This window comes from Cnephaeus nilssonii, assembly GCF_951640355.1.
Source record: "Cnephaeus nilssonii genome assembly, chromosome: 5".
Lineage (NCBI taxonomy): Eukaryota > Metazoa > Chordata > Mammalia > Chiroptera > Vespertilionidae > Cnephaeus > Cnephaeus nilssonii.
In genome coordinates, this window is record NC_137076.1 from 70591911 (window position 1) to 70607524 (window position 15614).

General features: G+C 37.8%; 1 protein-coding gene across 3 annotated transcripts in view; it reads right to left on the reverse strand.

Annotated features, from left to right (window-relative positions):
- BLTP1 (bridge-like lipid transfer protein family member 1) overlaps nucleotides 1–15614 on the reverse strand; it is a 175578-nt gene that overhangs the window by 134635 nt on the left and 25329 nt on the right. For all 3 annotated transcript variants that reach the window (XM_079771203.1, XM_079771204.1, XM_079771202.1), the window contains exons 8-15: nucleotides 13943–14024; nucleotides 13377–13570; nucleotides 11204–11283; nucleotides 9348–9498; nucleotides 7918–8074; nucleotides 6877–6955; nucleotides 3988–4079; nucleotides 1537–1654 (exon numbers count right to left, since the gene is read on the reverse strand). In XM_079771203.1, coding sequence (XP_079627329.1) covers nucleotides 1537–1654; nucleotides 3988–4079; nucleotides 6877–6955; nucleotides 7918–8074; nucleotides 9348–9498; nucleotides 11204–11283; nucleotides 13377–13570; nucleotides 13943–14024 — 953 coding nt within the window. The remainder of the gene's footprint in view (nucleotides 1–1536; nucleotides 1655–3987; nucleotides 4080–6876; nucleotides 6956–7917; nucleotides 8075–9347; nucleotides 9499–11203; nucleotides 11284–13376; nucleotides 13571–13942; nucleotides 14025–15614) is intronic.

Genomic DNA, 15614 nt, shown 5'->3' on the forward strand with positions numbered 1-15614 from the left:
ATTCCTCTTAATAAAATAATACATTTAATATAAAAAGTTATAATAATTTAAATTAATATTAGTAAGATGTAGAGTTTTACTATGTCAACAACAAAAGGCATATGGCTAATAACCTGGTCTATGAATAGAGAAAGGAAAATTCCATTTAATTAATTTTACCTTAAATGTATTTTTTTTAATATATTTTATTGATTTTTTTATACAGAGAGGAAGGGAGAGGGATAGAGAGCTAGAAACATCGATGAGAGAGAAACATCAATCAGCCGCCTCCTGCACACCCCCCACGGGGGATGTGCCGGCAACCAAGGTACATGCCCTTGACCGGAATCGAACCTGGGACCCTTGAGTCCACAGGCCGACGGTCTATCCACTGAGCCAAACCGGTTTCGGCTTAAATGTATTTTTATTTAACAAGCAAACACAGTGGTTCACCATACCTTATATTATCTTACTTCTACATGCCACCCTACCTAACTAATGGGACTCATCCCTACCTTCTAACTATTCTGTAGCACAATGTCTAGCAGCTGGGAGATGCCCAAAAGCCATCTCTGAAACGAACCAACTCCACAATACAAATCCATCATTCATCAAGCTGATTTTATCACTTTTCTCTCTCAGAAACATTTTTGATTCTGCACTTTTACACAAACTATTCATCCTACCTAAAATAAATACACTCTTTGTTACCCTCTCTTCTGAAGGAAAACTCTAACCATCTTTAATAACAGCATCATACTATAGAGAGAGCACAGGGTGTACAGTTGAATAATTGTTCTTAAATGTCTCTTCCACTAACTAGTGATAGAGGAATACAAGGAAGAAAGGGAGGGAGGGAGGGTGGGCCATTGTAGCAATCAATCAAGCAAATATTAGGTGCTCTGGGACAGCCACCGACCCTGGCAAATCAGACCAACTCTGTTTAGCTAAACTTGTCACAGAAGTCTCAATAAACGTAACTTGTTTTTATATAGAAATATTTATGTTACTTAGAGACCAAGACTACATGTATGCATCTTATGAAATATGAGTAGCTATCGTAATATGCTGCAAAAAATGAAGGAATTTTCTGACTAATGACAACACCAATTAAATTGTCCATGCCAAGAAGAAAGTAGGGGCTCCCAATACAAACATAGCATATTTGACTACTTGAATATACTGTTTGTAGATTACAATAATCAAAACAAAATCATGAAGCCATGCTGATGCCTAATTCAGGAAGAGAAATTGATTCACCTTCCCCATAGTACTCCCCACTAGACTGAATCAAAGTACCAACCCAGCCTAAGATAGGTTCTTTTATTTCCTTTCAGCTCAATTTTGGGTTCATATTTTCCTTTTTTGTGTAGGAAGAGAGCACAACATATCTATATTTAAATTCTCCCTTTGATCTTCTTGGCCCAAAAAGTGTGAAAGTAAAAAAGTTTGAATTGTGTCATCAAATCCCTAGGCTGAATCTAAAAGCTCACATGAATAGAAAACAGTTCCCTGTAATGAATCTCACTGCTTTTTTTTTTTTCATTAGAAAATTACCTGTGAAGAAGTTCTTCTGTGCAAAGATGAAGTGGTAGGTGGCTTTATACACTTCTAATTCACACTGCCACGTCTGGGGCATATTCCATACTCGGGGGTAACTGGCAATGATGTGGAACTGAAAACCAATGACAAGTCAAAATGTTAAGAGTTTAAAATGTAACCCTATGTGAAGAGCATCAGAAATAAACACACACACTGGTGAGTAATGAACACTTATTTTCCTACTGAGCAGAACAGAAGATTCCTTTGAGATTTTAATATTGCTGTGGCCACGGTTACATCGAGTTCCTTGAAATACTAAGCCATGAGGTGGTCAAAAAAAAAAATAAAAATTGAGGAACAACAATCAGGTTACAGTTTCAACACTGTACCTGAGCCTAACTCAGAATAACAGCAACGCCCTTAACTCCTCTGCATTCCCAACCTGGTCAGTAAGAGGTTCAGGCGCAGAGAGTGCACGCAATGAATACTGTCACACACAAGTCTGGCCCAAGGGCTCCTGGGTTCCCATTTGACAGTATGGTGGTTATAGGTCTGTCTTCCACCTGCCAAAGCTGGACAATTCTACAAAGGCAAGAGCTGTTTGACCAGGACCAGCAATTTTGCACAGCAGTACTTAACAGTTATAGCTCAGCAAACATTAAAATGCTGAATATGCCAGTTGAATATACATTTATGGTACTCAATATATTCTTGGTTAGTTGCAAACATTTCCTCTTAACTTACATATATATCATGTGTAAACAGCTTGTTTAGGCAAACAATTAAGGAACTACTGATATAATACTGTACAAAAGAATCCTCTCTTGAATATCAGCCATTCTATAACATGGCTTCTATTATTGTTGTTATTGTTGTTGGCCCTAACAAAAAATAACTATCTGCCTGATTACTGAGTCCCCCAATCTGAAATTTTGGTCATAAGTACTTCCATATTTTTTCTCTTTGTAATATGCAGCAATCCAGGGTATTAAGATTTTCTTCCTTTCACCTTATTCATCAAGTAAAAAGCAGAATGAATTATTAAACCCTGAGAAAGAATCCAATGGGGCCAGAAAACATATAGTAAAAAAAAAAAACACAGCCCTAGCTGATTTGGCTCAGTGGATAGAGCATTAGCCTGTGGACCAAAGGGTCCCAGGTTCAATTCCAGTCAGGGCACATGCCTGGGTTGCAGGCTCGATCCCCAGTAGGAGGCGTGCAGGAGGCAGCCAATCAGTGATTCTCTCTCATCATTGATGTTTCTATCTCTCTCTCCCTCTCCCTTCCTCTCTGAAATCAATAAAAATATATATTGAAACACAAAAAACAATCTGCCCAGCTGGTGTGGCTCAATGGTTGAGCATCAACCTACAAATCAGGAGGACACAGTTCAATTCCTGGTCAGAGCACATGCCCAGTTGCAGGCTTGATCCCCAGTATGGGGCGTGCAGGAGGCAGCTGATCAATGATTATCTCTCACTAGAGGCCCAGTGCATGATTGAATCATGCACGTGTAGGGTACCCTACACGCTTTCGCTTTTCGAGGTGGAGCTGGGTGCCTGTCCACTGGTGCACCAGGCCTTTCAGAAGCCTCCGGCTCGGCGGAGGCTTCTGAAAGGCCTGGTGCCAGAGCAGACAGGCACCCAGCTCCCCCACTTTTGATGGTCCGCGGCCACTGAGGGGGGCTACCCTGCTGTTGAGAGGCGCAGGGGGCAGAGGCGCAGGGGGCGGGACTCCCGCCCCCTGCGCCTCTCAACGGCCGCTGAGCGGGGCTGCCTCGGACACCTGGCTACCCTGCTGTTGAGAGGCGCAGCTGGGTGTCTGCAGCAGGCCCCCTCAGCGGCCTCGGATCTGGCCGTTGAGAAGCGCAGGGGGCGGGACAGGGTAGCCCCCCTCAGTGGCAGCGGATCCGTGCCTCTCAATTGCCGGATAGGCCACCCCGAGTCCCGCTCCCCAGCCTCCCGCCGCCCAATCGTGGGAGTAGCAGAATGATGGTAATTTACATGTTACTCTATTATTAGATAGGATTATTGATGTTTCTAACTCTCTCTCCCTCTCTCTTCCTCTCTAAAATCAATAAAGATATTTTTTAAAGTAATTTCTTTAAAAAAACCAAACACCACAATTTTATTTACAACATTAGAGAGAATTAGTCTAGCCATACAGTGAAGTTTAAAAACAATATCCGAACAACTGTTCATATTTTTAAAGGGCAAAATCCCACATTTAATTGCCTTATGTTCACATTCCCCATTCTAGGAGCAGATCAACAGAGTGTGCCAGGGAGTCTACGTCACTGGGAATCTACTCCTCTTTCCAAATTAGGGCCAAAGAGCACCTGGTGGTTCTTGAACAAAAAGATGGACCATTTGATGACTTCTTGGTCATTAAATTTTTATATTAAAAAGTTAAAATCAAATTTATATTTTATGCACCTATATGTATCTTCATATACCCCAGACTTACTGCTAACATTTCTGCTTCTAACAGGGTCCGATACTGCATGCTGGTAGTGGCATCGACATGTAACAGTTGTCCTTTAATTGCAGGAGTATAACCTAATAAGTGAAAACATAAAAATTAAGAATCTACTGGAAATAAATCCCACCACAACCCAAAGAAGAAATCCCTGAAAAGTGGTGATCAGTCGCTATTTAAATATACCCCAATGATGGGGAGGGAGCTTGTAACCAAATAGGTGACCTTTCTCAAATGACCACCTCTGAGGGAAGAAAGTTCCATCTTCATATAATGTCTATCATGACTTTGCTTTCCAGTGCAAAACTACAAGTCTGTTCTCTAAATGACAGTTTTGAACAATTTAAGATGGCTCCCATGTCCTCTCTTCTTTCACTAACTAACTCCAGCACACCTATTTTCATCTTTTTCAGCCACTCCTTACGCAATGACTGTTTCTGTACAACAGCTCTCCTTATACAGTGACAGTCACACCAAACCATACAGCCTATTCTGAACAAAAGCAGCAGCTCAGAGTATTTCACTTCTTTTCTGGGTGGGCTGCCCTTCCGGAAGCATGAACTCTGTGGTCATTATTATATGGCTACTCTAACATGCATCCTGCTCTGGGCTTTTTTGTTTTTTCCCAAACACCTGAATCTCTGAAAAAAGTTGAACATGTATTTGAGTTCTATTTTGTTCTTGTCTCAGACCTAATCCTATTTTCCCCTCAGACAGTCACCTTAAAAGCCACCTCACCTTGACCAAGGACCCCGACCAGCCTTTCCTTCCCTCACTCTGAGTTCCACAGCCTGTGTGCTGGCGCACTTCCCATGAATTCCTAATAAGTGTGCTCCAGACCCCACAGCCCTCAGGTGGCCCCTCACCTAGCGCACCATAAATTGTGTACAAATTGTTTGTATAAATCATACTTCCTATGTGCATCATCAGTTTAAAATGGTAGCAGCACTCCCTCAAATGAACCCTACTCAATTTTGTGTAACCCCAAACTGCCTTTTCCCTGGTACAGATCGGTAATTAAAGCTGTCCTAAGAGATGCTTCTTTCCAATTGACTACACTGAATCTACCTGTCCTAGAGACCTGCTTCAAGACACCATAGAATTATTCTTTTAGAACTAACTAAAATAAGGTTTTGTTCTTCACTAAAACAGCATAGAGGTTACAGGGAAAAGTCATACTCTGCGGTCTCAGTCACTTTTTCAGTTAATTATCTCAGCAGGCAACCCCAACTCCTCCCACTTTATGGACCCAATTAATCCAGTGAGTGGCAGGAACAAGCACAGAGAGTCAAGAATGGTATAAAAATTACTCTCTACTTAGCAATCATAACATTGCTGGTTAGCAGTTTAAAAATATGGGTAAGTTGCTATTCTCTGCATGCTCAAGAAAGTGAATAAATAGAGCAGAATTTAATTTTAATTACTCTCAACTACAAATGTAATAAGAGGATGAGAGGCAAAACAAATGAAGACAGCTATACAATATTTTGGTCAATTTAACACAAAGTATCATGTTGTTGATTAACTTGTATCAGAGCCAAATTTTAAATGCATAATGAATTAGATTATTTCAGATCAGATGAAACAATAGCTATCAGGGCCTTATTTAATATTTGAAATATGAAACGTTCTCCTTTCTTAAAGTTTTGCTGTTCAAAGTACCCAGTTTACTCCCTGACAAAAATCTACTATTATTACCTTAAACAAAGGCTTTTAGTCATTCATTCAATTACTAGCCATGAACCACAAACCAGGTACTGAATTTGGCATCAGGTTTACACAGTGAAAACAAAGACACAGCACCTGCTCTCATGAAGAAACAGGAAAATTTTGCTACACAAAGTATGCTCACTTACAAAAGAGAAATATAGAGTACTAGTGGCCCGGTGCACGGATTCGTGCACATTGAAAGGAAATTAATTAGAAGAAATATTTTAATATTGCTATTTGCCCTTTCTCTATAATAGAAGTGTCAGAGATGAAAGAAAATTAGTAAAATGTATATGAAAATAATATATAAGTTGGTTAATAAATAAACAATAACAACATGATATAACAACAACAAAGACAAGATATAAAAACAACAAAAACAACCAAATTCACCATCAACAATGACATATTGAGCTTTATATGTATCATGCATGCACGAGTCAGTGTTTATTTTTAAACTAGTGGGGTCCCTCGGCCTGGCCTGCAGGATCGGGCCAAAACCGGCTCTCTGACATCCCTTGAGGGGTCCCAAATTATGAGAGGGCGCAGGCCAGGCTGAGGGACCCCACTGGTGCACGATGGGAGCCGGGGAGGGATGCAGGAGGTTGGCCAGCCGGGGAGGGACTGCAGGAGGGCTCCAGGGCATGTCTGGCTGGTCTCACTCAGTCACAATGGACGGGCCCCAGCAGCAAGCTAACCTCCCAGATGGAGCGTCTGCCCCCTGGTGGTCAGTGCCCGTTATAGCAAGCGGTTGAGCAGCCTTAGCATATCAGTAGCATATTATGCTTTGACTGGACAACCGGACACTTAGAATATTGGGCTTTTATTATATAGGATTACCAGTGCACGTCATATGTACCAGCCGGCCGGTAGGTCAGTCGGATGGACGGTCGGTCACTTAGCCTTTTACATATATATAGATAATGAAAGCATGAAATTATAAGACTTAACTTGATTTAAAGAATTTTTTTCTCTTTCTCTGGCTGCACAAATGATTTAATTATGTACTATCTATAGTTGATAGCTACAGGTACATCAAAATATAATAAAAAGCTGAAAAAGAAAACCCCATTAATTAATGTTAATTTAAGTGGATTAACAAACTACTGTTTATATATTATTTTCCTACTAATCATTTGGAACAGAGAAGCACTTGCTCCAGCTTACCATTTTCCTCAACTGTCATGGGAATATTGATCTCCAAATAGGAGCCAGCACCAACATTAACATGCACAGCATTTGTTTCCTAAAAAAAAAAAAAAAAAGGTAAGTCACATAAAATCTATATATATATAAGCCCAGCGACCAGATTGGCAGAACAACCAGAAAAACCAGTGGCTATGATACTGTGGCAGCTAATAAGCCTGATCCAGGCCCTGATCACTACCCCCTCCTGCCCCAGTTGGCCAGGCCCCAATTGGCCCCCAACACCCCAATCAGGGGTGGGGCTGGCCAGCAAACCGCCTGCGGCCCGCCCCCCGCACCAGCCTGGCCCGATAGGCCCTCATTAGGGCAGGCCAGCCGGACCCCACCTGTACACGAATTCGTGCACCAGGCCTCTAGTATTCATTATAATTACATTCCCATCTTTACCTTTTAGTTATTATCAGAGACAAAAATATAATCAGCAATGATATTAAATAGGTATTCAAAATGCCTGAGAACACACCCTGCACAGTGTGGGTCTGTGGTTAGAGTGTTGGCCCATGTACCACAGGGTCCCAGGTTTGATTCTGGTCAAGGGCACGTACCTAGGTTGCAGGTTGGATCCCTGACCCCAGTCAGGCGAGTATGGTAACCAATTGATGTATCTCTCGCATCTCTCTCTCTCTCTCTCTCTCTCTCTCTCTCTCTGTCTCTCTCTCTGTCTCTCTTCCTCTCTCCTTCCCTTCCACTCTCTAAAAATCACTATCTCTAAAAATCAATGGGAAAAATATCCTCAGGTGTGGGTTAACAAAAAAATACACTAAAACAATTTGGGTTGATATAAAGGAAAAAATGAACCAGACTATAGCAAAGATGTTTGTTGATTAACTTCTGTCTACTATTTGGCACTTAATGAAAGCAGCATATATACAATTATTGGGGGCACTGTGGCAGGAAGCTCATAGAAATGAATCTCAGTATAGGACTAGTCACCAAAACTTGCTCTGGAAAATAATATTCAAATTTTAAGCACTATTTTCTCTATATTATTTCAATAATTACCCTATTTTTGGTAAACAGCAAGTCTATTGTAGCATCTGCAATAATATTCATTCGCAATTCAAAGGCAAGGATCTGTCTTGGTCTCCCCGGCTGTGCAATTTCAGAAACTTTCAGAACTTGATAATCAGGTGGGAAGAAAAACTTCCATAAACAATCTCTATATAAGAAGGTAGAAAGAATAATGACATTTTACTCCAACAAAATGATTTCTAATAAGAAACCAAAATCAATATTTGAACTTGATATGTATTATCACTGCTCTCTTATTTAAAAACAGATAAAATACAAAAAAATTAAGCCATAAACACCTACTATAATTTCTTCTTAATAAACAAAAGAATGTTTTCTACTGTGAGAAATGAAAGACTTTATACAAGTATATCAATTGTCTAGATGGCAAAGTTGCTGAACTAACTTTAAGCAACGTCTGTTTACATAAAAATTTGGATGTGATCTCATCACTACTGGTAAATGTCCTCTCCTTTGTTTAAAATTCTTCCTCCCCTGGCTAACACTTATGTTTCAAAACTCAACTTACATGTTCCCTCTACCAAAAGCCTCCCCCAATTCTTTTCTTCTTTAATCTTTAAAATGATTTATGTACCTTTTATAGTCTAAATTACGTACCCCTAAACATTCTTATGTGGAAGTCCTAACCTCAGAATTTGGCTGTATTTGGAGACAGGGTCTTTACAGAGGTAATTAAGTTAAAATGAGATTTTTTGGTGGACCCTAATCTAACATGACCGATATTCTTCTAAGAAGAGGAAATCTGGACACAGACAGCTTACAAGACACACAAAAGGGAAGACCACGTGAAGATGCAAGGAGAAGACAGCTATCACAAGCCAAGCAGTGAGGCCTCAAACACATCCTTCCCTCGCCGCCCTCATAAAGAACTAGCCCAATACCTTAATCTCAGAATTCTAACTTCCAGAACTGTGAGAAATTTGTTTAAACCACACAGTCCATAGTTTTCTGTTATGGGAGCCTTAGCAAACCAAGTCAGTACCTTTCTAAGTTTCTCAAGAGTGTTTACTCACCTCTATTATAGCATGTAATAAACCTCTTTTGTCTCTTTTTTCATCCACTAAAACTAAACTATCTATGTATTTAGCTCTCAATCTGCATCACCCCAACAATCACTGGCATATTTGATGATTACTAGTAAATACTTAAGAAAAAACAAAGGAACCAATAAATGTGCTGCTCATTCATCATTGTTCTAATGAGTTAACTCCTCTTGTGCAGTGAACTTGCTTAAACCAATTTCTCTACACACAAGTTATTATTTGGATTAAAATGTCTAGGAATATCTTATTCTGCCATAATAAAATAGCTTAGAAAACTATAAAGTTAGTTTTAATAAAAATATAGTATTAGCTCAATACATTGGAAGGACTTATTAGAAATATAATTTATTAAAGTACCTCTGTCTATCGGCCCATGGCCCATAGTTGAAATCTGTTCCTTTACCACAAACTATATCAAGTCCCCAACACGGAGGCAAATCTTGTAATTTGCAATCCTCACTACTCATTTCTCCTTCAATGTTTTCCTCTGTTTCTTCTGGAACAAGTCCTGTATTACAGAATATACAACATAAAGGCAGTTATTTAAAATAACCATTAAAATGTTCCTATAGTTCAGCAGTTCTAAAAATTTTTTTTTAATTTTAGGAACACTTTACACTCTTAAAAATTATTGAGGACCCGTCTGGCTGGTGTGGCTCAGTGGTTGAGCGTCCACCTATGAACCAGGAGGTCACAGTTCGATTCCTGGTCAGGGCACATGCCCGGGTTGCGGGCTCGATCCCCAGTCGGAGGTATGCACAGGAAGCAGCTGATCAATGATTCTCTCTCATCATTGATGTTTCTATCTCTTTCTTTCTCTCCTTCTTCTTTGAAATCAATAATTTTTTTTTAATTGAGGACCCTAAAGTGGGTATTTTGTACTATCTCTATCAATACTTACTGTATTAAAAATTTAAATTGAGCAATTTTTTAAAATTTTTATTTCATTAAATAAGAAGCGCATTATATGTTGACATTAATAAAATTTAATGAAAATAATGTGAAAAATAACTATATTTTAATGAAAGATAAAATTTTAATTTCATTTTTCATAAAAATATTTTAATAAAATAACCATATTTTCTAAAAAAATTAATTTCTTGAGAAATGTTGGTATTTTTATTTTGGCAAATCTCTCTAAGGTCCAGCTTAATAGAAAACATGTGAATTCTCACAGCTGCTTCTATATTAAGTCTGTTGTTCAAGGATTTGAAGAAAACCTAGCCTCATACAAATGGTGGATAGAAAAGGAAGGAGTATTTTAATAGCTTTCTCTGATCGTTCTGGGTGTTCTTCTTTGACACTACACCAAAATTCAACAAGTAGTAGTTTCTTAAAGGTTACAATGTGGAATCTGAAACCATATCACTGAACTTCTTTCATTAAAATGTACTCTCTCTCTTGCACTTTGAATAAATCTTTTATCCATGGCCTGACATTGCATCAGCATGCATTGATCATTTGGAAAATATGGGTTCACTACGACATACATACTTTTTCAAATATTAATAAATTTCATTATTAAACATTTTAAAAATCACATTTGTTAACATCACTGGTGGTCTTATGAGAAAAACTGCCAAACATAGTTGCGGACTCAAATTTTTTCAAAATCCTGATTTTGAAAAACCAGTCTATCCCTAGCTATTCTTTCAAGTAAAGAATCACTGAAAATACCAACATGGTGAAAAAGGCAAACAGCATCCTACTTTTACTTTTAAAATATTTTGACCTTATAAAACCACTGAAATATATAAAAAGATCAGGAGAAAAAGGGGGCTAAAATCCAATGTTCAGCAACTTTTATAAAATGGAAACCATCCATGAAGCATGGTAGCTGGATTAATCCTGAAACTGTTAGCCTCAAGTCTAACATACTGTGAGTTGTTTTCCTAACTAACATGAATTACCTTAACTATCACCATATTCTCAAAGGTTTTCACTCATGGTAATTTGCATTCACAATTTTTGAGGTATATTTGATAACATGGAATTTGAAGGAAAGATTACAATATCATTTTGGTCTGAAATACTAAAAGTCATATTCAACTTTTATACATATACAATGACACAGGTATTTTTTAGGTAGGCACTCTTACCATTTATTGATGCTTATTTATATCCTAAGTAAAGAGACTTAAAATATTATTAATATCCCATTTCATAGAAGAAACAGAATTGCAGCTATGAACTATACTTTCAAAAAGTCATACCTGGCTCGTCCATGTAGTAGTAGATGTCAACATCATTTGACTGCAACACCACAAAGCCTTCTCCCATTAATCTCGGTGGCCTATGAGGAAGGAGGGGCAAGGCAAACTAAGTACATCTCCAGAATACACAATGTTCAGTGTTCTAATTAATGGTGGTGACAGGTGAAAACAAACAAACAAACAAAAAAACGAACACATCAAGGGTAGCATCTTGAAAAGGTAAGCCATCTTTCACAGACAATAAACTGTTCCATAGTTGTTGTATTCTATATTAGACTAACTAATAAAATGATACTGAAATATTTTTAATCAGTAGATTGGTTCCATAAGGAAAAAAGAAAAAAATTGTTTCACATTTTCATTTTAAGTTGTGAATAACAGAAATCAATTTAAGACAAAGTTAACTGAATATAATCGAAAAACAATGTTCATCAGAATAGAATAATTATATTCTGTACTTACAACAATAAATTAAACTTTAAATTCAATCATTTTCTATTACTAACACTACAAAACTGAAGAATAAATATCACTTTATATATCTGTAAAATAAAATAAGCTTTCCAAAATGTTACATAATAAAAAATATTGTCATTTTTTATTTTTAACAAGTTTACATTACCTATATCCAAGAATATTTACTTGAATCAAATTTAAAGCAAACATCTCGAACTCAAATTCTGGATTGATTGTTTCTCTACAATCACTTTCCCATAAACTGTTAATCTTTCATTGCTTTAACAACTTTTTACTTTGTCATACACCACAGTATCTTCCTTCCACATCAAAATTAACTTCGCAGTCATTAAATAATAACACAAATTCAGCAATATTCTTCTTAAAATATATTAAATCTTAAGGTTAATGTTTATTTTTTAAATATATTTTTATTGATTTCAGAGTGAAGGGAGAGGGAGAGAGAGAAACATCAATGATGAGAGAGAATCGTTGATCGGCTACCTCCTGCACACCCTGCTACTGGGGATTTAGCCCGAAACCCAGGCATGTGCCATAACAGGGAATCAAACCATGACCTCCTGGTTTATAGGTCAATGCTCAATCACTGACCAGTATCTGCCAGGCTTAATGTTTAATTTCATCATTTAACCTTCACACTTTTGAAGAGTAAAAAACACAATTTTAAATCTTTTTTATACAAATTAATAGCAGAATACTTTTTCATCTTATTCTCTAGTAATTTTCACAAAATCCAGATTTATTTATTCATGCAGTATTAAACTTTTAGCTGTAAGTGCAGCATTATGTGCTAAGCAAAGCCCCTGATCCTGAAGAGTGGGCCCAGGCAGACCCACAGCCTCGCCAGTCTCCAAAGGGAAACCTCTCTACCACTCCAGCCAGTCTTCGGAAAATTGAACAGCAAGAAGTTGGAACTAAAAAAGAATAATCATGCTTCTCATGACCTCATAGACTTTATGTTGCCTACAAAGATACACGCTGGGACATAGTGGAATCTCATCCGATGAATACTAAATTACACAAATTCAACCAGAGAGTCGCCTCACAAAAAGAACAGACATCATGAGCCCTCATCCTACCATGAACGTATGTCCTGGAGTTCCTTCAGGTCCCAGTCCTCGTAGGCAAGCATCCTGCCACCACGAGGGCGAGTCCACAGTGTGTCACTAATGCTCCCTGTCTCCTGAACGCAAGCAGCTACTTCACAGATGGAAGACAAATCTGGAAAGCTAGGTGGAAAACTGCCCAGGACTTGAAGGCCAAGCAAGTTCAATCCTAACTGTAGCATCCTAACTTCAACAGCTGTCCAAAGGTAATTTCGATTCCATTTTCAACTTTTTTCATTAACTCAGAATGGTACTCCACTATAATGAATTTGTTGAATTTACTATTTATCCATTCCTACCTGTAATGTGTAAACATTAAATACCAGGGCTTAATTTCCCAAAATGAGTTTTTCAAATACAGTTAAGAGGAAGAAAAGGGTAAAAAAAATTATAGTCATAATTGTACAGAAAAATATTTAAAATTATAGAGTTTACCAATGGATAGTATATCCACTTACCTTATAAAGTAGGACTACACTGTTAATTTATTAGAAAAATATACCTAATTAATGCCCAGCTTGTAACAGAAATTAAAAGGATGCTAAAGATCGAATTGATATCTATATTAGACATATGTAAGACGTTCTTACTCATCATTTTGAAGACCAACATATCTTGGACTAGGAACAAGCATGACTCGAACATTTTCAAGCTTTCCTTTCACAATATGCATGAATTGGTCAAGGTGACTGGAAGGTGGTTTTGTAGTATAAGTTAAGAAAGCATCATCAAAGTTGATACACAGAGTTTGAGGTTGGTAATGATTTCCAAAGGCCAGGCGACCCTACAAAAAGGTAAGAGATAGTATGCCATACAATAAAGGCTATACTTTTTTTCTTAACTGACCTAATAACAAACATTTTCAAGCAACAACTAAATGATTTCACTTTAGCACCATCTGTATTTAAATCACTACTGATCAATTAAGACCTGGGTTTAAAAAGATTTAAGCACTTGTGAATAAATAGCCTGTCAGGTCTAACAAATTTATGCTAAAATTATATTGGTGTTAAAAGAATTCTTTCACACTTTATGAAAATTGGAACCCAAAAAACTACAAAATTACTTTATTTTATTAGGTAAAAATAATGTTTGCAAAAAAATAAAAGGTTCTGTTATTAACCCACCAAACATTAATTGTAGTAGAATTACTTACTGTGCTCACGTTGACCTTTATAACTGGAATAAGTGATCTCCATGAAGATGTGGGGTCCTGAGATTCTGTTTTTACTTTAACTCTAAGAATAAAAAATAAAAACTGAAGTATAAAAGAAAGACTTAACTTCCTGAAGATACAGTTGACTTACTCAAAATATACATTATTAATACCAGCTGTACCTTTCCAGATACATCTAATGATGGCTCCAGTAAATGAAACAGAGACCATCTAACAGAAGACTAATAGCCCTAAAATGTCTCATTGAACGCACTCCGTCATTTGTCAGTTTTTAGATGAAACTGTAATAACAAAACTGTTCTTAGAATGACAAGCTTTAATGTCAAAAGTGTCAATTATGAGATGCTGTCATTACATCTACCATCATGCCCACCACACTACAATGTGACGTTTTAGAAGACAGCCAAACTATTATTAAAACAAATGGATCATAATATCAATGCTCAGCCAGTGGTCGAGTGCTGACCCATGAACCAGGAGCTCATGGTTCGGTTCCTGGTCATGGCACATGCCTGGATTGTGGGCTCAATCTCCAGTGGGGGCCATGCAGGAGGCAGCTGATTGATGTTTCTCCCTCATCAATGTTTCTATATCTCTGTCCCTCTCCTTTCCTCTCTCTAAAATCAATAAAATATATTTTTAGAGAGAAAAAAATGACATGACACAAGTCACTTTGATATTTTCTACTGTTTTGAGCATTTCTGACAACTGAGCTGATCATTTTCCTTCCCTATTCCTACCACTTTATGAAATGACAGGCAAAGAATTAGGAAAAATATTGGCCACACACAAAGTACACAAAATTTAAAGAATGAAAAGTTCATAGCAATTCACTAAAGATTTTAGATGAAAACTTGAGGCATGTCTCTTCAATAACCCAATATCTCCTAAATGGCACTTCTGAGGCCAACTCCACAAAGGTGACCCTCAGTGCTTAAAACTAAATTCAAAACAGACCTCACTACTAGCCCCTAACCTCCTCTTTCCCTGGGGTTCCCTGCCTAAGCATGATTGCTGCTTACATTAGCAATTTGGATTCACTGTTGATCATCCCTCTTCCTCATTCTCCACATCTAATCTACCACTGTCTTATAGGTTCATCTGCCTAAGTCTGTCTTGCTCCATCCACTTCTCCCCCTTTCCCTTGCTACCAACCCAGCTGATGAAATGTTACAACATTCTTCCATCTGGTCTCCCCAACTCCAGTCTTACCTCCCTCCAATCACATCACAGCATTACTGACTTGGTGGAAAGACCCCTGATCCTGCTAACCATTTTAGTCTAAATTATCCCCACCTCAAATAATCCATTGCAGCCTCAGTAAGTAACTTCACTCTTGCATGTGATGTTTCTTCTCTATGGAAGACTCTTCACGACCTTTCCCTAACTGATTCACCCTTCAGGTCCCAGCCCTCCTGATCCTTCTATGTGAAATCTACTTTTGTCCCTGAGGTAATACTTCTTGCACTAAAATTGCCTATTAACGGTTCTAACTCCCATACTTGGCTATAAATTCCAAGACAGAAGACTTGTCATAGTCCCAGTACCTCAGCTCTGTGCCTGGGACATAACATCTATTAAATATTTAATTAAGAATAAATGTCCTCAGCATCTACTTAAAAAACATACACACACACAACCTATTAGGTAT